The sequence below is a fragment of the Raphanus sativus genome, chromosome 2 (genome assembly GCF_000801105.2).
Source record: "Raphanus sativus cultivar WK10039 chromosome 2, ASM80110v3, whole genome shotgun sequence".
NCBI lineage: Eukaryota > Viridiplantae > Streptophyta > Magnoliopsida > Brassicales > Brassicaceae > Raphanus > Raphanus sativus.
Genome location: NC_079512.1, coordinates 3,225,252 through 3,245,901, shown reverse-complemented (window position 1 = coordinate 3,245,901; position 20,650 = coordinate 3,225,252). Strand labels below are relative to the sequence as shown.

At 37.4% G+C, this 20,650-nt stretch overlaps 7 protein-coding genes across 8 annotated transcripts; 3 read left to right on the top strand and 4 right to left on the bottom strand.

The window, feature by feature from the left end:
• Positions 1-7,177: 7,177 nt before the first annotated feature.
• On the top strand, positions 7,178-8,906 carry LOC108841966 (ESCRT-related protein CHMP1B). Its single transcript, XM_018614754.2, has 2 exons — positions 7,178-7,618; positions 8,433-8,906. Exons 1-2 carry the CDS (start codon positions 7,294-7,296, stop codon positions 8,717-8,719), a joined length of 612 nt encoding a protein of 203 aa, XP_018470256.1. The 5' UTR covers positions 7,178-7,293; the 3' UTR covers positions 8,720-8,906.
• A 41-nt stretch (positions 8,907-8,947) lies between these two features.
• LOC108841967 (jacalin-related lectin 19) lies at positions 8,948-9,873 on the bottom strand. 2 transcript variants are annotated; one of them, XM_018614757.2, is made up of 3 exons: positions 9,681-9,873; positions 9,345-9,575; positions 8,948-9,264 (listed from the first exon to the last, which is right to left on the bottom strand). In XM_018614757.2, exons 1-3 carry the CDS (start codon positions 9,681-9,683, stop codon positions 8,956-8,958), a joined length of 543 nt encoding a protein of 180 aa, XP_018470259.1. In that variant the 5' UTR covers positions 9,684-9,873; the 3' UTR covers positions 8,948-8,955. The 2 variants fall into 2 exon arrangements, with proteins under 2 accessions (XP_018470259.1, XP_018470258.1); XM_018614756.2 differs by having other exon boundaries at positions 9,345-9,578; positions 9,681-9,872.
• Positions 9,874-10,105: 232 nt separating this feature from the next.
• On the bottom strand, positions 10,106-12,214 carry LOC108841964 ((R)-mandelonitrile lyase-like). Its single transcript, XM_018614752.2, is given in 4 exon segments — positions 10,106-10,315; positions 10,399-11,737; positions 11,740-11,898; positions 12,017-12,214. Coding segments are annotated over 4 exon segments (1,629 nt in total). The 5' UTR covers positions 12,105-12,214; the 3' UTR covers positions 10,106-10,272.
• Positions 12,215-14,363, top strand: LOC108841969 (uncharacterized). The gene is made up of 7 exons (XM_057001294.1): positions 12,215-12,581; positions 12,778-12,973; positions 13,318-13,403; positions 13,441-13,478; positions 13,577-13,622; positions 13,829-13,993; positions 14,073-14,363. The coding sequence occupies exons 1-7, from the start codon at positions 12,461-12,463 to the stop codon at positions 14,234-14,236; spliced, it is 816 nt and encodes a 271-aa protein (XP_056857274.1). The 5' UTR covers positions 12,215-12,460; the 3' UTR covers positions 14,237-14,363.
• A 1,127-nt stretch (positions 14,364-15,490) lies between these two features.
• On the top strand, positions 15,491-16,921 carry LOC108841965 (ESCRT-related protein CHMP1B). Its single transcript, XM_018614753.2, has 2 exons — positions 15,491-15,912; positions 16,486-16,921. The coding sequence occupies exons 1-2, from the start codon at positions 15,588-15,590 to the stop codon at positions 16,770-16,772; spliced, it is 612 nt and encodes a 203-aa protein (XP_018470255.1). The 5' UTR covers positions 15,491-15,587; the 3' UTR covers positions 16,773-16,921.
• An 86-nt stretch (positions 16,922-17,007) lies between these two features.
• Positions 17,008-17,684, bottom strand: LOC108841968 (jacalin-related lectin 19). The gene is made up of 2 exons (XM_018614758.2): positions 17,397-17,684; positions 17,008-17,316 (listed from the first exon to the last, which is right to left on the bottom strand). Exons 1-2 carry the CDS (start codon positions 17,616-17,618, stop codon positions 17,008-17,010), a joined length of 531 nt encoding a protein of 176 aa, XP_018470260.2. The 5' UTR covers positions 17,619-17,684.
• LOC108841961 ((R)-mandelonitrile lyase-like) lies at positions 17,491-20,214 on the bottom strand. Its single transcript, XM_018614750.2, has 4 exons — positions 20,070-20,214; positions 18,452-19,952; positions 17,733-18,368; positions 17,491-17,630 (listed from the first exon to the last, which is right to left on the bottom strand). The coding sequence occupies exons 1-3, from the start codon at positions 20,155-20,157 to the stop codon at positions 18,326-18,328; spliced, it is 1,632 nt and encodes a 543-aa protein (XP_018470252.2). The 5' UTR covers positions 20,158-20,214; the 3' UTR covers positions 17,491-17,630; positions 17,733-18,325.
• Between the last annotated feature and the right edge of the window lie 436 nt (positions 20,215-20,650).

Here is a 20,650-nt window from a genome sequence, read left to right as displayed (position 1 = left end):
AACCGTAGTTAAAAGAGTTCAGATAATTTTACGTTTGGCGATACAATCGTTTGTATTTCGCATATTCATACAATTTTATCAAATCTGTGGTATTTTATGACAACATGACTAAATTGCGTACAATTTCCTTAATTAACTTTTCAAATCTAATACATATGAACAGAGTAGTGTCCTTTTTTCTTCTCAAAACCGCATGTGTCACTAAACGCATTTTGAAAAAAAAAAAAAAGAGAGATACATATGCTTATTCACTTAATTTGGTAAAAGCTAAAGGTGTTTTAGTATGAATACTCAATAAGATAATATGGATGCATAAAATAAGTATATTCTATACTCTGTTGATATTCGGGAAGTATGCCTTGCGATGATTTCCACGTTGATGAGTTTCATTTGCATGAGTTCACATGTGAACAGTATCTTCAAATACACACTTATTCCCTAACCTAACAGCACTAACGTCATTCAGGAATCAGCATCAGTACAAGCTCGTGAAGTCCCCTACGCTGAGAATCTTAAAAAAAAACTAATATGAAAATTTAAAGTTCGATAGATGTTCTCATTTTAATGCAATTAGCATCATGTGCGGTGGTTCGTATGAATAAAGTGGTGCCGGCAGATTTGAGAATTTTAAACTTCGACGAAATCTAATATATTTTAAAAAGACTATAATATTAATTAACAATTATTAATTCTTTGTCCAAGCTTTCAAAAATAAAATTTATTTGTTGTCAAGTAATCAAACCGTTAAAGTGTGAACCGTTAAAGTGTGAATAAGATTCGTTCTTTTTCTGTCTGTGTGACATGTCATGCGTGTCCCATTAAAACCCGAATCCCACTTAACAAAGCTGCTAAAGTTTCCAAGTATCGTGCAATAATCTTGGTCTATAATAGTAATAATAACGAATCTAATCTATTAAAACTAAAGTACATTTTGTACTTGACCCTAAATTTTCCACAATAATTACCATCACATGCCATTGATCTAAACCATGTTTCACTTAAATCAAACCAAGTAAATTTAATTTAAATGATTAACCAAACATTACATCTATACCACACTTCAAATAAACCAACGGCTTTAAACAAATTGCTCATGTAACCAAATCTTTGACTTATGTCACGTATTTGTTGAAATATAACCTTCTAAATTAGGATTAATAATATGAATCTTTTCAATTATATCGACCTTACGATCAAGCAACATCTAACTATAGCAATAGGTATATTCTCAAATCTCAATTTCTCCATATGTATATATAAAAATAATAATTTGAAGTTGATTTATATATCAAAAAAATAGATTCAAATATACATATATTCAAAATTTTATTTTTACTAAAATATTTTTCAATAACCATTATTATAAAAATGTTTTCAATATATTTAACAAAAATACAATACAAAGTCCAATTTCATATACCAGCTTAATTATATTTTTTTATATTTCACATTAAATTTTTTAAAATATTATATATGTGATTATTTATATATTAGTACATATAAAATACTATTAATTATATGTTTGGTCCATTGAAAAATAGATTGTGAATTATGAGTGTGCGTTCTGGTGCCCATTCAGGTTCGGTTTGGGTCTATTTGGATTACGGGTTTCGGAATCAAAGATTTCAGTACCATTAGGATATTTCTAAATTTTGATTCGGATTCGATTCGGTTATTTGCGAGTTCGTTCGGGTTCAGATAACCCATTTAAACAATTTTTAAAAATTCATTATATACTTTAAATTTTTCAAAATCTATAAACAAAATAATAGATTACATATAAATTTGAATAACATATGTTAAAATACCCAAACTTAACATATAAATTAGTTTGATTTAAATATTTGGATAGAAAATCAGTAATTATTTTGAGTATTTTTGGTTTTTTAAATATACTTTAACTATTTTAGATATTTACATTTGACTATTTTCAATTATTTAAACCAACTTAAAAGTGTCATATATATACTAGATATTTTATATACATTAGATCTTAAAAATATAATATATATATATATATATATATAAATATATAAATCTATTTCGAATATATTCGGGTATTTGAAATACTTTGGTTCGGATTGGATTCGGTTTTAATTCTCTAAATACGAAAATTTTGAATAATTTAGATATTTAATCAATTTCGGCTCGGATTCAGTACTTTTTTGGATCGGTTCAATTTTTTGGATTCAGGGTTTTGTTCTAACTCTAATATTAACATGAAAAATAAATAGCATTATATTTTATAAAAAATACACCCGCACGGACGTGCGGGTCAAAAATCTAGTAATATGTTACATTTTACGTACACGGCATTCGATGTGTGTGGGCTGTGGAGAACTTTGATTGTCTAGATCGGCGACATATACAACAAGAGCCGTTGCTATCTTGTTTCATACTCCCTTCGCTTCATTACTGTTTAAAGTTTTCACACACACTGACACACATATATGAAAATAGGTAACAAGTTATTTTTTTTCTTTGTAGTATAATAAGGAACAATACTTAGAGACTTTTTAAATTCACCTCACATCTATTAGCCAATCAAATCGCCACATAAGCTTAATGACAAAAAATATTAAATTTATTTTAAAAAACCCAAAAAATCTTTTAAATGTCAATTTTAACAAAATTAGTACCGCAAACTAAACCCTAAATTCAAACCGTAACCCTAAACCCAAACCCTATACCCTAAACCCTAAACCCTAAACCCAAACCCAAGCCCTAAACCCAAACCCTAAGCCCTAAACCCAAACTCTATACCCTAAAACCAAACGCTAAATTCTAAATCTAAACTGTAAATTCTAAACCCAAGGGTTTGGGTTTAGGGTTTATAGTTTGGATTTAGGGTATAGAGTTTGATTTTAGGGTATAGGGTTTGGGTTTAGTGTCTGGGTTTAAGATATAGAATTTTATTTTAGGGTATAGAGTCTAGAATTTAGGGTATAGGGTTTGGGTTTAGGGCTTAGGATTTGGGTTTAGGGTATAGAGTTTGGGTTTATAGTTACGGTTTGGATTTAGAATTTAGTTTGCGGTATTAATTTTGTTAAATATGACATTTAAAAGATTTTTTGGCTTTTAAAAAATGTATTTAATATTTTTTGTCATTAATCCTACGTGGCGATTTAATTGGTTAATAGAGGTGAGGTGAATTTAAAAAGTTCACCCTAGAAGTGAATCTAAGTATTGTTCTATAATAAGTGCACTTCAGTATGATCATATCACTAATAAAAAGGTTAAAAAACAGAAATAAAACTTCTATATCCAGAAAATGCAGTAAAAATGACATTATGTAGTAAAAAAAATTAAACGACATTTGATACTGTATAAAATTAATGGAATATTTTTGATAAATAAAGAGTTGTCATATGCTTTATTAATTGGTCGTGACTGCATAGAGAGGCCACGACGTTGTCTTTAATGCATAACACGACGAGAATTCAATCAATTGTCCATGACTCCATGTTATTGTAAGGACTGCTTCTTATGTTTTTTTTTTTTTGCTAAAAAAAAAAAAAAAAAAAAAAAAAAAAAAAACATAAGAAGCAGTCCTTATGTTTTTTTTTTGCTTTAAATAGTTTTTACATTTTTTTTGTTTATTGTATAAATCCGACATATCAAAACTAGGCTTTGCTCATGCAGTTTATATGATAGTCTTGCATACAGTTTATCAACTTCACTCTGTAACATTGAGTACGTTCTTTCCAAAACCGAGATCAGGCGATAAAACATATAAAAACTAATTAAACTGAAAGAAAATAACTAAACTAATTTTACCAAAAAAAATAACTAAACTAAACAGATAATCTCTCTTCGCGACAACGGATTTCTAATAAATCCTGTAAACATTAGCTTCTTCTTCATAATAGCTGGTTTTTATAGTTGTAAGAAACTTTTGAGTTTTGAACTAGCAAGTTTATATGTTTATAATGATTTACCAAAAATTTAGTAAATAATGACGTTTCCTATACATATTAAAACCTTTAATACATTAAAGCTAATAAAGTTGAGTGTTATAAAAAGTACATTTGATTTTTGTCGCCTTTCTAATTTTGATGGCAATTATACAAATCAAATAACCTACATGTGATATTCTGAGACTTGTCCTGTATATATGATTATTTTTTCTAACTTAACATTCTAGAGAACTAACGGATACTACAAATAGCCAATAATAGAGATGTACATAAACTGAGAATTCGAAGAGCCGAATAGAAAATGATCCGAAAAGGTGGTACCGAACCAAAATTAAAACTGGTTAAATATCTGGATAATTTCAAAATTTTGTCATCTAGAAAACCTGAACTGAACTTCGAACCAAAAAACCAAGAGTATCAGAATATATCTGAATCAAATTTATACTCTTAAATATATTAGTTATTTTAGATTTAATATCCAAAATATCTAAAATATATAAGATATTTTGAAATTATCCAAAATACTTAAAAATACATACCAAAAGTCAAAATTATATATCTAAAATAACAAACACTAAAATACTTAAAATATCTATTGATTCTCCATCAAAATATTCAAGTTAAGTCAACTTTTATGTTAAGTTTGGACATTTTGGCATATATTATTCAAACTATATGTTATATATTATTATTTTCAGATTTTGAGAAAATTAAAAATATATAAATTAAAAAATAATTTAAATGAGTTATCCGAACCCGCAAAGATCTGAACCAAGCATAAATTGATAAATACTCGAACGAAACTGAAATCTTTAATCCCAAAAACTCAAAACCGAGTAGATATGAACCGAATCTAAATAGGTACATGAATGTCCACTCCTAATCAACAAGCCATACAAGCTGACAATTATACATATTGATCTTCATCATAAGACTTCTTTGACAGCATATTAGCAGCTTGATTCTTCTATCTTTGACAATCTCTTATATATTAAAAGAGAAACACTACAACGCTGAATCATGACATGTGTCATCATATATAGTATATTTTTTTATTAAACTAATCATATAATTAATTGTTAATATAAAAATATTATTCATTATTTCCGTAAATTATTATTTAGATTTATTTACCATAAAATAATTGTAAAAAACAATGATTATTTTGATTTATATATCCGCATCAATTTAGTTATATATAAGTAATAGTCAGTGACCTCTCACTAATTTAATATAAATAAAAAACACAAATAAATAGTAATACATAAAACTGTACGTATATACAACATTCATTCCGCCAAAGCACATATCTTAATCTAGTTTTTATATTATAGAGGAAGCATATAAATGTTTAATATATAGCGTCATAAATAAAAACGTTGAAACTGCAATCAGGGACAAAACACATTTGGTAATTTGATAGTCTGATTACCATTCGGAAAAGAATTTTCCACTAATCCAAAAAGGAGAAATTGACAAATCATCTTTAAATGAAAAGAAAAACACATATCTTTGACCCAAAAGAGAAAATTATTGTTCTAATAATTCCATCTTTACAAGACTTTTGATCATAAATGAGAAAAGTTTCCTAATTAATAATACGAGAGCCTGCAACCATTCGTGGAGTACACAAATTGTTATACACACAGTATAAGAGATGTTCCAAGTTGTTGCTGATGATGTGAACCATAAACATTGAAAATATTAGAAGACCCATGATTATAACTTATATCAAAAAGCCTTTCGGTATTCTTTGAATCTATTTATTTTCACGTCAACATTGCTCCGAGTCTTGTTGTTGCTGTTTTCAGTACATGTCTTGTACTAGTGTCACATTCTTCACACGATCGGCTCTAACCCAAGCAGGCTCTTCAGGTTCAGGGACAAGACGTGAGAGTTCGAATTTCAGAAGCAAGAGTATATGTTCCATGATGAGAATTGCAGCTAGGTCTAGTTCCATCTTCCATTTTCCTTCTTGATGGAAGGAACACAAGAAAGAAATATGCAACGCATACCAAGAGCGTTGAGTTTGTGCATTATGCACGTTATTACTAGAAATCGAACACAAGAAAGAAATCACTGAGTGAAGCGAGATAAAAACAACGGTGCATGATGCCTTATCATATAAAACATGTTTTTCGTGCTATCCAAGTCACTTGCCATAACGAAAGCTCCAAATATTGCAAGTGTGAACGGGTAGCTTTTTTTTTTAATCAAAAAAAAGAACGGGTAGCTTTAAAGAATTTGTTCTTATTTAAATTATATTACCCTGTGCAAGACATATATTCATGTTTGTAAAAAAAAAAAAATCCCAAAAGCTAAAGATGAAAATGACAAAATGTTAACTGTTAGGGAAGGCATGCACAAGCAAACATCATGATCATTCCAAACTAGTTCTGCAGCTACTAACACGAACCTAAAAATCTGAATGGGTATCAACCCAAAAAATCTGGTTCTTCTCGGTTCGGATATGTACATTTTTCCCTATTCGATAATATTTATTTAGACATGCGAGTCGATCGGTTTGGTTCGGTTTCTACCGACGTCCGATAGGATACATGATAACCCAATTTTTTTTATCGGCATTAGTTATTTTGTATATTTCAAATATATTTATAGCATTTTGGATATTTTTTAAGTTGTGAGGTTTTGATATCATCTTTTGAGTTTCGATTAAATTTTCAGATTTTTAGATATTATTTTTAGTTTTCCAGATATTTATATATATTTTTCGGGTCTTTTAGTATCAAGTAATTTAGATACTAAAATTCTGAACTAAACCATATCAAAATATTTTGGGAGTATTACATGGTTATGTTAACCAAAACTCAAACCAACTTAGAACCAAATTAAAACATTAGTACGTTTTAAATAGATTCAAATCACCTCTAACCGAAAGATCTAGATCCAATAAAAACCAATCAATGAATCTAACCGAAAGATCTAGATCCAATAAAAACCAATCAATGAACCTCTTCCAAACTACGAGTTAGGAATCTCCAAAAGCATAACACAACTTTTACATTTCAGTTTTTTTTTCTTTGTTTTTTTAGCTGAGGCATATGCAATTGCCTAGCAAGCTACATCCTGTGGATAAAATATTAAACCGGATACTACCAACAATCACTAAACCACGGTTGATTGAACCAGCCAAGTCTGATATGGATTAGGAAAACCAAAGTTGACTCCAACATTATAATTGACTTTTCTAGGGGACCCACTTAAAATATTAGATTCCTTCTTTCTTCTTCGTCATCATCTCTTCTTAAAGAACAAATCGTAAAACAAACGCGTCGAGACCTTTCCCCCAAATTCAAATAAAAACCCTAATTATCTAATTGGAATCTCCACCGATAGATCTGAATCGATTTTCAACATGGGCAACACAGACAAGCTGATGAATCAGATATTCGACCTGAAGTTCACGTCCAAGTCTCTCCAGAGGCAGTCGAGAAAGTGCGAGAAGGAGGAGAAGGCAGAGAAGCTCAAGGTTAAGAAGGCGATCGAGAAGGGGAACATGGACGGAGCTCGGATCTACGCCGAGAACGCGATCCGCAAGCGTAGCGAGCAGATGAACTACCTCCGCCTCGCTTCTCGCCTCGACGCTGTTGTGGCTCGCTTGGACACTCAGGCGAAGATGGCTACCATCACCAAATCGATGACTAACATCGTCAAGTCCCTTGAGTCTTCCCTTGCCACAGGTATATATACATCGTTCAAATGGTGATTTTGTATGTTGATGTGCTGCTAATCATTGATTAGGGTTTAATTAAGCTAATGTGGAGTTTATGCTTATTGGGTAGAGAGAAATGTTTTGTTTTTATGCAAACACATAAGAAAGGTGCTTCCTTTAGTCTCAATTGCATACTTCTTCAAGCTTTGTGTTGTATACAACTTTGTGTTCTTATCAGTTAATGATCGGTTTTGAGTATTGGCTCTGCCTGTTGATGGTGTTGCTAATCGTTGATTAGGGTTTAAGTTTATGCGTTTCCGTCAAGTTTTAGTTATGAGATTTTAGGGTAGTGTGGAGTTGCATGATTCTTATTGGTTTTATAGAGAGAGGTTTTGTTTTTATGGACACACACAAGAAAGGTCCATCCTTTAGTCTCAATTACATACTTCTTCTCATAAGAGTAAGCTATCATGAACGGAAGAGAGTGAATAGCAAAGTAGATTCATTGAGTTGTATATAAGTTCTTATCATTTATTGATTGGTTTTGAGTATTTGTTCTCTGCATGTTGATGTGCTGCTAATCATTGATTAGGGTTTAGTTTATGAGTATTCATCAAGTTTTAGTTATGACATATTAGGCTAATGTGAAGGTAGATGATTCTCATTGGGTAGAGAGAAAGTTTTTATTTTTATGGAACGCATAAGAAAGGTTCATCCTTTAGTCTCGGTTGCATACTTCTTCTCATAAGAGGAAACTAGCATGATCAGTAAAGAATGAATAGCTAGTAGATTCATTGTATACAGCTTTGGGATTCTTATCTGTTCATTGTTTCTCTTACCAGGCAACCTACAGAAGATGTCAGAGACGATGGATTCATTTGAGAAGCAGTTTGTGAACATGGAGGTGCAAGCTGAGTTCATGGAGAACGCAATGGCTGGTTCGACATCATTGTCAACTCCGGAAGGCGACGTCAACAACCTGATGCAGCAGGTGGCAGATGACTACGGTCTTGAAGTCTCTGTTGGACTTCCTCAGGCTGCTGGCCATACCATCCCTACTGCTACAGAGGAGAAAGTCGATGAGGATGATCTGTCAAGGAGGCTTGCAGAACTCAAGGCCAGAGGATGAACTATCTGCCACTTACGACGAGATCCTTATCGAAATGTTGCTACTATTATCTGCGAACACTGACGCATTTGTGTATATTGCTCACTTTTGAGACTTGCTTTGTCTACTAACTTTATATTAAAATATTTGTGTTTGTTTTACCACTTCAATGATATGAGTTTGTGCAACAAAAAAGTAACATCCTTATCTGCAGAGTTTATGCAGATATATATTGTTTTCTATGCAGAAGGGCCTTGTCATGCAACCATTCTTATGAGCCAGTGAATCTTCTTTCGAAGCTTGTTGATCATCTTGGTTGATTTAGGGCGTGAGAGATGGAAGCCGATGGAGTCAAGGTACCAGCCGCTTCTACCGTTCATGCCAACAATGCGTCCTCCGTTAACTGAGAAAGTGAAAGGTGTTCCTTGATCAACTCCATAAGGTCCATACACTTGTTTATTGCTCTTGAAGGTCATTGATCTGATCACAGGAGTGCCACTGTGTACTACTGGACTGTAGTAACCACTCACGCCAATCAGATACTCTTCTGGGTATTGCAGCTTTATCTGTGTAAACTCGGTTCGTGTAAAAGAAGCCACAATCTAAGAGAGGAATGAATGTACAGAAACTGAGAGAGGAATATTACCTCTGTTGTTTTGTTGCCTCCCTGACCTCCATGCTTCTCTGATCTCACAGCTTTACCATTCTTATCGTAGACCAGAGTGATGGAGTCAATGCAGTGATCATAAACAAGTTTGATCTCACGGACACCATAATAGATCCCGTCATCCCAAACGGTTCCTCCATTTCCTCCCCAGGGTCCAATGAACACTGTCAGATTCTTATCACCTTGTTGCTGTTGATCCATGTATCTGTCCTGCTGTTCGATTGTCAAACTTACTTTGTAAACAAGATAAATAAGGGAAGATGCTAAAGAAACCAAAATTTAACAACAAAGATGAAGTTGCTATTTGTTTGATACCATTTATGAAGAACCAAACTTCTCCTTTTTTGCTACAGCAGAAGCTTTTTGGAATTCAAACAGGTTGTCGATTGATACATAACAGGAACTGAGTATTTAGCTTTTGCAACAACGCATATAAAAAGAGGGCAACAGGATGAAGAGACAAAGACTTCGCAGGAAGGTATTGGATTCCAAGGCAGCACTGAGTGAGGATGATAGGTATGTCTGATTGTCCTATCATACTTTGCCGAAGGGACTGGTAGATTCCAGAAAACTTCAAGAAGAAACATTTTCATGGAACATATTCCATCATAGTGTGCCAAAAGAAGACGAGAAGAATATTGCCTCATGATTTAATTTTGCTCTGTATGTTCATGTAAGAGAAACATAGCTACTCTGAGCAAGATCAGCTCTTGATCATTACATCTCAGTCCTGCTGAATATTAAAGAACTCTCTATACTCTATTATTACATCAATCAACGAGAGTAGTCCAATAGAAACAATGAACAAATGAATAGACTAACGGTAAAAGCACCTAATAGAGAGCTATACAACAAAAGAAACAGTTAAGTAATCCAGAAAAGAAATGCCATCAAGCTCATCTGAAAATCAGTATCTCATTCTCTCTTTCAGCATCTGCAGACCCATGTACCTGCAATTTTAGTCATATAGAGAATTGTTTTTACTCTAATCAAAAAGCATTGGTAATGGTATCAAAAAGTACAAACTTTTTACCTTCCAAGCATCATCAAGGTAGCTTGTGGATTAGTCCCTGGAGAGATATTAAAGGTTGATCCATCCACGATCCTCAATGAATCAACACCAATGACTTTGAGATCAGAGTTCACTACTCTCCCCACAACGCAGCCACCATGGTAGTGCCAGATAGTGCTCACAGTTCGTCTACAGAAGTCTGCCATCACCAGATCATTAGTCTGGTCCAATGGCAACGGAACTCCAACGAACCTGAACCTATGGCTCCCAAACCACTCCCTGACCATAAAGTCCCGCATAGCTCGGCTCCTAAGTATTTCCCCAATCTTCCTAGTCCCATTCACACACCTCTCCAGATCCTGTGGATCACTGAAGTAGTTAAACCTAACAACCGGGTTCACCCTCACATCCGTCGAAGCCAACCTCAGCGAACCAACAGACACCGGACCTAGAATCTTCTCCATTATAGTCGTCACAGGAACATACAGAGGAGAAGCCGGAGCCCTGATGAAAACTGAATGCAGAGGAGACGCAAACGGGATCACGTTAGAAGCAGCTTCAAGAAAAGCACCGTCCTCAGTAACACCCACCACTTGTATCAACGAGTTCTCCATCGGAACGGGTGGAACAATAGAGATACCGTTCCTCGGGTTATCATACACAAACCCTCCCACGTGAGGCTGGTCAACCGCCACAGGGATCCCCCAAGTCGATAGGTAACTCCTCGGACCAATCCCGCTAAGAAGCATCAGCTGCGGACTACCGAGCGAGCCAGCTGAGAGTATCACCTCTCCTCTCTCCCGTATCATCGCGTGATGGTAACGTCCAAGCTGATCACGGTACACAACTCCAATAGCAGAGACATTTGAATTATCACTCAGCAAGACTCTCTCAACAGTAGCGTAAACAGCTACTCTAATGTTGGAGCTTCTAGCGAATCTGAGAAGATCCGCAGAGCTGTGTCTCCTCCCTGAACGGTCAAAGGTGGACCCACCGATCTTAGTCCCAACCTTATGCTCCAGCGTGAAGCCGTTAAAGGGACCCACACCGACCTCGAGCATCGCGTCTCGAAACGCGGACTGCCACGTCATCAGCTGAGGTCTGAACACGATCGCTCTCTCCACCCACTCGTAAGACTGATTCACGCTCCTCAGATCCCAATCGAGACCTGAGTTCTCGAAGAAGTGTTGATCGGCTCTGCTGTAGAATCCCGCGTTGATGGCGCTGCTTCCTCCGAGGACGCGTCCTCGAGCGTTGGGGACTCCTTCCTCGGAGACGAAGGACTGAGCGGGGGAGTCGACGGCGGTGACGTCTGTGAGAGTCGTCAAGAAACCGTCGTGAGTCATCAGGTTGGGTTTGTGTAGGGGACGCCGCCGCGCTCGAGGAGGAGGACGCGGAAGGATTGGGAGAGAGTGGCGGCGAGTGGACATCCCGCCGTTCCTCCGCCGACGATTATGTAGTCGTAGTAGTCCTCCGACGCGAAATCGGTTGCGTTCGTCACGGATCGCATGAAACTGGGATCTGCAAAACACGTGAGATGCAAAGGAATCGATCATCGCTAGCTACAAGAATCTAATTAGGTTCGATGTTCAAGCATGAGCAAAGATTTTTTTCCGGGAAAGTTCTGGGGAAAACTTACGTCGATTAGCGCGTGGCCTTGCGTTAGAGAGAGAAACTGATCCAAGAAGAAGGAGTAGAAGCACCGTGTAGAGAAGATAACAGTCCATTCTCGCTCTTCAGATCTTCTCGGAGGAGCAGAAAGAAAATTAAATTTTCCCGGGAAAGGAGAGGATTTTTGTCAGTTACAGTGAGTGCTTTTGATTGAGTGTTTCTCAGCTCACGAACTCTTCGGTGTACTACGATACAAATGAAACTGTCGATCAGGTAGATCAACGGTTATTAAGAGAGTTTATCATGAGCCCTACGCAGTGGATAATATATTTTCATGGCCTTTATCTTGAAACTGCAATTAACGGCTAGGCCTAGGGATAACTCGGCCCATAATGTTAATATGGGCCTAACTTAGGCCCGTTAATTGAATTTAATAAAATCGTTTTGGATTTTTTTTTGAGTCTCGTCGGAGATGAAGATAGGGGCGGTTCGGGAAAGTTGGCTAGTGCGAACCCCGGTAACTCCTCCGGCGGTTCACGGCTTCGTCCGCCGGAACGAAAAGCCGCAGCAGCTCGGGTTTCCTCTCTCGAACAGTGAGCTAAACTCTTCGCTTTTCATTTACAAAGTTTTTAACTTTTGTAAAAAGCTTATCTTTTGATGTCAGTTTAGTAGTAAATAATAGTTAGAAGATAAAGTTCATTTATTTCTTGCAAAGATTTACAGTTTCCTTGTGGGTTTCATGTTGCTGGGGTCTTGTTGGGTTTCAAATAAGGAGTTGGGTTTTTCTAGGGATGTCTCGTGGTGTGGTTATGGCGGTTCAAGGAGGGAGAGGATATGAGTCTCCCTGCGATGAGAAACCTTATGAAACTCTTCCCACTGGGAAAAAGGTTTACGTTGATGAATCTGATGTTGTAACGTTTCTTGATCCTCCCAAGGAGTTGATTCCATTGGACCCTACTTCATATAACCCAGCTGCTTATCTCTGGTTAGTCTGCTTGTGATTGATTTACTCTAAGCCGAAGGCTTTGCATATATAAAGTAGTCACTATACTGCACCAGTGTTATCTATATTAAATAGAATTGAATTTGATTAGGTATATATGCTGCAGCTTCAGTTTGCTGTTTTTCAACACTTTGGCTGGGATAGATTGTTTTAGTTAATATCTGGTATTACTAATGATAATTGATGTTGTATATCTCAAAGCAATAGGATTAAATGTCTTGATCAGTTAAAGTTATATTACCTCTAATCATGCATTTAACTGTTGGTTTTGATATGGCATCGTGTATAACAATAAGATAACTATTTGATTGAGTTGATACTTACAGGAAAAAGATTGAAGATATCCCTGAAGAGAGGCGCCACCGCTTGCTGCAATTTTTAGAGCCAAGGTTTATTATAGCTTTTGAGTCATGTGGTTGCATGGAAGATATTCTTCTGTTATTGTTTAGGTCCACTAATCATATCCTGGATAAGATCCTTCAAGATGGTAAGTCAGTCAGGGCTGATATCACCTCCATGTCTGTTCCATTCAGCATCTTATATCCTTTGCTATCTTTCTGACATAGTTTATATGTTCCTTGGTAGGCTGTGTATGCCTCCAACAACGGCCAAATCTATGGGCGTGTTTGTGGTGAGCCCTTATCCAATTAATGTTTACTTTTCTAACTGGTAACTAGGCGTTTTGCAGGGAATTATTGGATTATTGATTAGGCAAACATCTAGACCGATTTTTAAACCTGATTTGCCTCCTAGGCTGGGAGCCTATGTGCCCGCCAGACCGATTGTCTGTTACTATATATATGTTTAACTAATATCTCTAGAAATGGTATTGTGCAGGTGGACCGATAGTCTCAACCCTTGCCAATGCTTTGAGTCCACTATACTTTGAGGTCACAGAAGCTATGGAAGTGATGGCCACAGAAGAACCCTGCGACATAGCATGCAGATTTGGTGATGGGCTTCTTGCTATTGGAGATTACCCACAAGGGTTCCCTAGACCAGGTATGACTTTATGTTTGAGAATAGCATAGACAAGAAAGTCTATGGCTTCATAGGTTTATTCTTTCACTTAATGTTGCAGCCAAGCATCCGTATCCGTTCAACGACAGTGTTATCATATACATACGACATATAGGTCCTGGTGTGTGCGTAGGACAGGCATGGCAAGAAGGTAAAGAACTGCAACAAGTTCCTCAAAGATTGTGCTCAGACATTCTTATGGTCAAACAATACAATTTAAATTAACAAGTCTTTTGTTAGTTTAGATTGCAGACTGTTTCATGTTGGCTTGAAGAGCTTTTTTTTTTTTTAACTTGTATAAGAGCATCTCAAAAAAAGTTTTTCTATCTACATATTCGAAGTTTAAAAAACTCTGCATATTCGAAGTTTCTATGTATTCTTTTTCAAAAGCAAAATGTCAAACCAAACTTCAAAATAATTTGTATTTTGCACTATGGTCTTTATAATAAATTCATACAATTTTTATAAATAACAAACACATACAAAAATATAACAACAATATTAATTAATAAAATCTTACACTAAAATATAAAATTATAAATACAAATACATAATTTAATATTAAACTACAAGCAAAATACCATAGTCTTGTTGTCTAATTCTAGTTTCAAAATATGATAAATTATATTTTAAATTTTAAAAATATTAAATTACGAGCAAATATTAAGTTTCTTTTGAAATATTCGTGTTGTCTGATTCTAAAAGCATGAACCGTATCAACCCAAAAAATCGGATTCTTCTCGGTTCGGATATTAATTTTGCGAATTCGGTTCGAGTTTTGTTTCTACCGATAAATACCCAATAAACCAAAAAATGTATGTATTAGTTATTTTGGGGTATTTAAATATTTATAGCATTTGTATATTTTTTAGTTGTGAGGTTCTGATATTTATTTCAAGTTTCAGATACATTTCAGATTTTTATAGACATAGTTTTAGTTTTTCTCGGATATTCTGGCATATTTTCAAGTCTTTAAATATATGTATTCGGGTATTAAGATAAATTCAAAATACTTCGGATACTAAATGTTTTAACCAAACTATATCATAATTTTGGAAGATTATACGGTTTATCTTAATTAAAACTCGAACCAACCTAAAATCGATATTACAAATCGTAACACTAGTCAATTTTAGATGTATTCCGAATTTCTATAACCAAACATATTTGAACCCAATCCAAAGATCCGAAAATGTCTAAACCTGTTCCAAACTGCAAAGCCAGCTTGAGGGAATCTGGTAAAGCAAAAACACAATTTCACATTTCAGTTTTTTTTAAGCTGAGAAGGCGTATTTGCAATCCTACATCATGACATGAGGATCAAATGTTAAACCAACAATCACTAAACCGCGGTTGATTGAACCAGCCAAGTCCTATCTGAATTAGGAAAACCAAAGTTGACTCCAACATTATTATTTGACTTTTCTTCAGGGGCCCACTTAAAATATTAGATTCCTCCTTTTTCATCTTCTTCTACGAATGAAACAATCGTAAAACAAACGCGTCGAGATCCTTTCCCCAAATTCAAATAAAAAACCCTAATCCTCTGTTTTGTGAATCTGAATCGATTTTCAACATGGGTAACACAGACAAGCTGATGAATCAGATATTCGACCTGAAGTTCACGTCCAAGTCTCTCCAGAGGCAGTCGAGGAAGTGCGAGAAGGAGGAGAAGGCGGAGAAGCTCAAGGTGAAGAAGGCGATCGAGAAAGGGAACATGGACGGCGCTCGGATCTACGCCGAGAACGCGATCCGCAAGCGAAGCGAGCAGATGAACTACCTCCGCCTCGCTTCTCGCCTTGACGCTGTTGTGGCTCGCTTGGACACTCAGGCCAAGATGGCGACCATCACCAAGTCGATGACTAACATCGTCAAGTCCCTTGAGTCTTCCCTTGCCACAGGTATCGTCATTAGGTGATTTTGTATGTTGATGTGATGCTAATCATTAATTAGGGTTTAGTTAAGCTAATTTGAAGTTAAGGTAGAGAGAAAGGTTTTGTTTTTATGGAAACATACATAAGAAAGGTGCAGCCTTTAGTTTTAATTGCACACTTCTTCTCATAAGAGGAAGCTAGATTGAATAGCAAGTAGATTCATTGAGTTGTGTACAACTTTGGGTTCTTATAACTTTAATGATCGGTTTCGAGTATTGTTTCTCTGCCTGTTGACGTCTGCTAATCATTGATTAGAGTTCACTTGTGCGTGTTCGTTAAGTTTTTAGTTATGACATTTTAGGCTAATGTGGAGCTTTGCTCAAAAAAAAGAAAGGCTAATGTGGAGCTGCATGATTCGTATTGGGTAGAGAGAAAGGTTTTGTTTTTATGCAAAACACACAAGAAAGGTGCATCCTTTAGTCTCGGTTGCATACTTCTTCTCAAAATAGGAAACTAGCATGATGAGTAGAGTATAAATAGCAAGTAGATTCATTGTATACAGCTTTGGGGTGCTTATCTGTTCATTGTTTCTCTTACCAGGCAACCTACAGAAGATGTCAGAGACGATGGATTCATTTGAGAAGCAGTTTGTGAACATGGAGGTGCAAGCTGAGTTCATGGAGAACGCCATGGCTGGTTCGACATCATTGTCCACTCCAGAAGGCGACGTCAACAACCTGATGCAGCAGGTGGCAGATGACTACGGTCTTGAAGTCTCTGTTGGACTTCCTCAGGCTGCTGGCCATACCATCCCTACTGCTACAGAGGAGAAAGTCGATGAGGATGATCTGTCAAGGAGGCTTGCAGAACTCAAGGCCAGAGGATGAACTATCTGCCACTTACGACGAGATCCTTATCGAAATGTTGCTACTATTATCTGCGAACACTGACGCATTTGTGTATATTGCTCACTTTTGAGACTTGCTTTGTCTACTAACTTTATATTAAAATATTTGTGTTTGTTTTACCACTTCAATGATATGAGTTTGTGCAACAAAAAAGTAACATCCTTATCTGCAGAGTTTATGCAGAAATATATTGTTTTCTATGCAGAAAGCCTTGTCATGCAACCATTCTTGTGAGCCAGTGAATCTTCTTTCGAAGCTTGTTGATCATCTTGGTTGATTTAGGGCGTGAGAGATGGAAGCCGATGGAGTCAAGGTACCAGCCGCTTCTACCGTTCATGCCAACAATGCGTCCTCCGTTAACTGAGAAAGTGAAAGGTGTTCCTTGATCAACTCCATAAGGTCCATACACTTGTTTATTGCTCTTGAAGGTCATTGATCTGATCACAGGAGTGCCACTGTGTACTACTGGACTGTAGTAACCACTCACGCCAATCAGATACTCTTCTGGGTATTGCAGCTTTATCTGTGTAAACTCGGTTCGTGTAAAAGAAGCCACAATCTAAGAGAGGAATGAATGTACAGAAACTGAGAGAGGAATATTACCTCTGTTGTTTTGTTGCCTCCCTGACCTCCATGCTTCTCTGATCTCACAGCTTTACCATTCTTATCGTAGACCAGAGTGATGGAGTCAATGCAGTGATCATAAACAAGTTTGATCTCACGGACACCATAATAGATCCCGTCATCCCAAACGGTTCCTCCATTTCCTCCCCAGGGTCCAACGAACACTGTCAGATTCTTATCACCTTGTTGCTGTTGATCCATGTATCTGTCCTGCTGTTCGATTGTCAAACTTACTTTGTAAACAAGATAAATAAGGGAAGATGCTAAAGAAACCAAAATTTAACAACAAAGATGAAGTTGCTATTTGTTTGATACCATTTATGAAGAACCAAACTTCTCCTTTTTTGCTACAGCAGAAGCTTTTTGGAATTCAAACAGGTTGTCGATTGATACATAACAGGAACTGAGTATTTAGCTTTTGCAACAACGCATATAAAAAGAGGGCAACAGGATGAAGAGACAAAGACTTCGCAGGAAGGTATTGGATTCCAAGGCAGCACTGAGTGAGGATGATAGGTATGTCTGATTGTCCTATCATACTTTGCCGAAGGGACTGGTAGATTCCAGAAAACTTCAAGAAGAAAACATTTTCATGGAACATATTCCATCATAGTGTGCCAAAAGAAGACGAGAAGAATATTGCCTCATGATTTAATTTTGCTCTGTATGTTCATGTAAGAGAAACATAGCTACTCTGAGCAAGATCAGCTCTTGATCATTACATCTCAGTCCTGCTGAATATTAAAGAACTCTCTATACTCTATTATTACATCAATCAACGAGAGTAGTCCAATAGAAACAATGAACAAATGAATAGACTAACGGTAAAAGCACCTAATAGAGAGCTATACAACAAAAGAAACAGTTAAGTAATCCAGAAAAGAAATGCCATCAAGCTCATCTGAAAATCAGTATCTCATTCTCTCTTTCAGCATCTGCAGACCCATGTACCTGCAATTTTAGTCATATAGAGAATTGTTTTTACTCTAATCAAAAAGCATCGGTAATGGTATCAAAAAGTACAAACTTTTTACCTTCCAAGCATCATCAAGGTAGCTTGTGGGTTAGTCCCTGGAGAGATATTAAAGGTTGATCCATCCACGATCCTCAATGAATCAACACCAATGACTTTGAGATCAGAGTTCACTACTCTCCCCACAACGCAGCCACCATGGTAGTGCCAGATAGTGCTCACAGTTCGTCTGCAGAAGTCAGCCATCACCAGATCATTACTCTGGTCCAACGGTAACGGAACTCCAACGAATCTGAACCTATGGCTCCCAAACCACTCCCTGACCATAAAGTCCCGCATAGCTCGGCTCCTAAGTATTTCACCAATCTTCCTAGTCCCGTTCACACACCTCTCCAGATCCTGTGGATCACTGAAGTAGTTAAACCTAACAACCGGGTTCACCCTCACATCCGTCGAAGCCAACCTCAGCGAACCAACAGACACCGGACCTAGAATCTTCTCCATTATAGTCGTCACAGGAACATACAGAGGAGAAGCCGGAGCCCTGATGAAAACTGAATGCAGAGGAGACGCAAACGGGATCACGTTAGAAGCAGCTTCAAGAAAAGCACCGTCCTCCGTAACACCCACCACTTGTATCAACGAGTTCTCCATCGGAACGGGTGGAACAATAGAGATACCGTTCCTCGGGTTATCATACACAAACCCTCCCACGTGAGGCTGGTCAACCGCCACAGGGATCCCCCAAGTCGAAAGGTAACTCCTCGGACCAATCCCGCTAAGAAGCATCAGCTGCGGAGTCCCGAGCGAGCCAGCTGAGAGTATCACCTCTCCTCTCTCCCGTATCATTGCGTGATGGTAACGTCCAAGCTGATCACGGTACACAACTCCAATAGCAGAGACATTTGAATTATCACTCAGCAAGACTCTCTCAACAGTAGCGTAAACAGCTACTCTAATATTGGAGCTTCTAGCGAATCTGAGAAGATCCGCAGAGCTGTGTCTCCTCCCTGAACGGTCAAAGGTGGACCCACCGATCTTAGTCCCAACCTTATGCTCAAGCGTGAAGCCGTTAAAGGGACCCACACCGACCTCGAGCATCGCGTCTCGAAACGCGGACTGCCACGTCATCAGCTGAGGTCTGAACACGATCGCTCTCTCCACCCACTCGTAAGACTGATTCACGCTCCTCAGATCCCAATCGAGACCTGAGTTCTCGAAGAAGTGCTCATCGGCTCTGCTGTAGAATCCCGCGTTGATCGCGCTGCTTCCTCCGAGGACGCGGCCTCGAGCGTTGGGGACTCCTTCCTCGGAGACGAATGACTGAGCGGGGGAGTCGACGGCGGTGACGTCTGTGAGAGTCGTCAAGAAACCGTCGTGAGTCATCAGGTTGGGGTTTGTGTAGGGGACGCCGCCGCGCTCGAGGAGGAGGACGCGGAAGGATTGGGAGAGAGTGGCGGCGAGTGGACATCCCGCCGTTCCTCCGCCGACGATTATGTAGTCGTAGTAGTCCTCCGACGCGAAATCGGTTGCGTTCGTCACGGATCGCATGAAACTGGGATCTGCAAAACACGTGAGATGCAAAGGAATCGATCATCGCTAGCTACAAGAATCTAATTAGGTTCGATGTTCAAGCACGAGCAAAGATTTTTTCCGGGAAAGTTCTGGGGAAAACTTACGTCGATTAGCGCGTGGCCTTGCGTTAGAGAGAGAAACTGATCCAAGAAGAAGGAGTAGAAGCACCGTGTAGAGAAGATAACAGTCCATTCTCGCTCTTCAGATCTTCTCGGAGGAGCAGAAAGAAAATTAAATTTTCCCGGGAAAGAGAGGATTTTTGTCAGTTACAAAGTTATAGAAGAAGACTCGTAGCTATGAGTGGTTATTGTTGAGTGTTTCTGGGCTCATGAACTCATCGGTGTATCTACGACATAAAAGAACTTATAGACATCGAGGATAGTTATATCGAGTAGAGATCAACGGTTATCAAGAGGAATAATCATGGACCTAGCCGCACTGGATAACAGCTTTCCATATATTTCATGCTCTTAAAACGTGGCCGTTTGGTCTTCTGGTTCGATGACTGCTAATCAAATTCCGGTTTAATTCGGTATAGAAGTAATTTTTATTGAGTGTTTCTCAGCTCTCGAACTCATCTGTGTATCTACGATATAAAAGAACAGCATCGATGAATTAGATCAAGAAGAGATCAACCGTTAGAGAGAGAGAAGATATCATGAACACAACCGCAGTGGATAACAAC

Excerpts from the sequence above, each read along its gene's own strand:
- LOC108841966 (XM_018614754.2), top strand. The coding sequence starts at position 7,294 with ATGGGCAACACAGACAAGCTGATGAATCAGATATTCGACCTGAAGTTC. Across the intron at positions 7,619-8,432 it reads TGAGTCTTCCCTTGCCACAG|GCAACCTACAGAAGATGTCA; the intron begins GTATATATACAT and ends TTCTCTTACCAG.
- LOC108841967 (XM_018614756.2), bottom strand. Across the intron at positions 9,265-9,344 it reads GAGGCAACAAAACAACAGAG|ATAAAGCTGCAATACCCAGA; the intron begins GTAATATTCCTC and ends GAGTTTACACAG.
- LOC108841969 (XM_057001294.1), top strand. The coding sequence starts at position 12,461 with ATGAAGATAGGGGCGGTTCGGGAAAGTTGGCTAGTGCGAACCCCGGTA. Across the intron at positions 13,404-13,440 it reads TATTATAGCTTTTGAGTCAT|GTCCACTAATCATATCCTGG; the intron begins GTGGTTGCATGG and ends GTTATTGTTTAG. Across the intron at positions 13,479-13,576 it reads GGATAAGATCCTTCAAGATG|GCTGTGTATGCCTCCAACAA; the intron begins GTAAGTCAGTCA and ends GTTCCTTGGTAG.
- LOC108841965 (XM_018614753.2), top strand. The coding sequence starts at position 15,588 with ATGGGTAACACAGACAAGCTGATGAATCAGATATTCGACCTGAAGTTC. Across the intron at positions 15,913-16,485 it reads TGAGTCTTCCCTTGCCACAG|GCAACCTACAGAAGATGTCA; the intron begins GTATCGTCATTA and ends TTCTCTTACCAG.
- LOC108841968 (XM_018614758.2), bottom strand. The coding sequence starts at position 17,618 with ATGGATCAACAGCAACAAGGTGATAAGAATCTGACAGTGTTCGTTGGA. Across the intron at positions 17,317-17,396 it reads GAGGCAACAAAACAACAGAG|ATAAAGCTGCAATACCCAGA; the intron begins GTAATATTCCTC and ends GAGTTTACACAG.
- LOC108841961 (XM_018614750.2), bottom strand. The coding sequence starts at position 20,157 with ATGGACTGTTATCTTCTCTACACGGTGCTTCTACTCCTTCTTCTTGGA. Across the intron at positions 19,953-20,069 it reads AAGGCCACGCGCTAATCGAC|ATCCCAGTTTCATGCGATCC; the intron begins GTAAGTTTTCCC and ends CGTGTTTTGCAG. Across the intron at positions 18,369-18,451 it reads ACCTTGATGATGCTTGGAAG|GTACATGGGTCTGCAGATGC; the intron begins GTAAAAAGTTTG and ends CTAAAATTGCAG.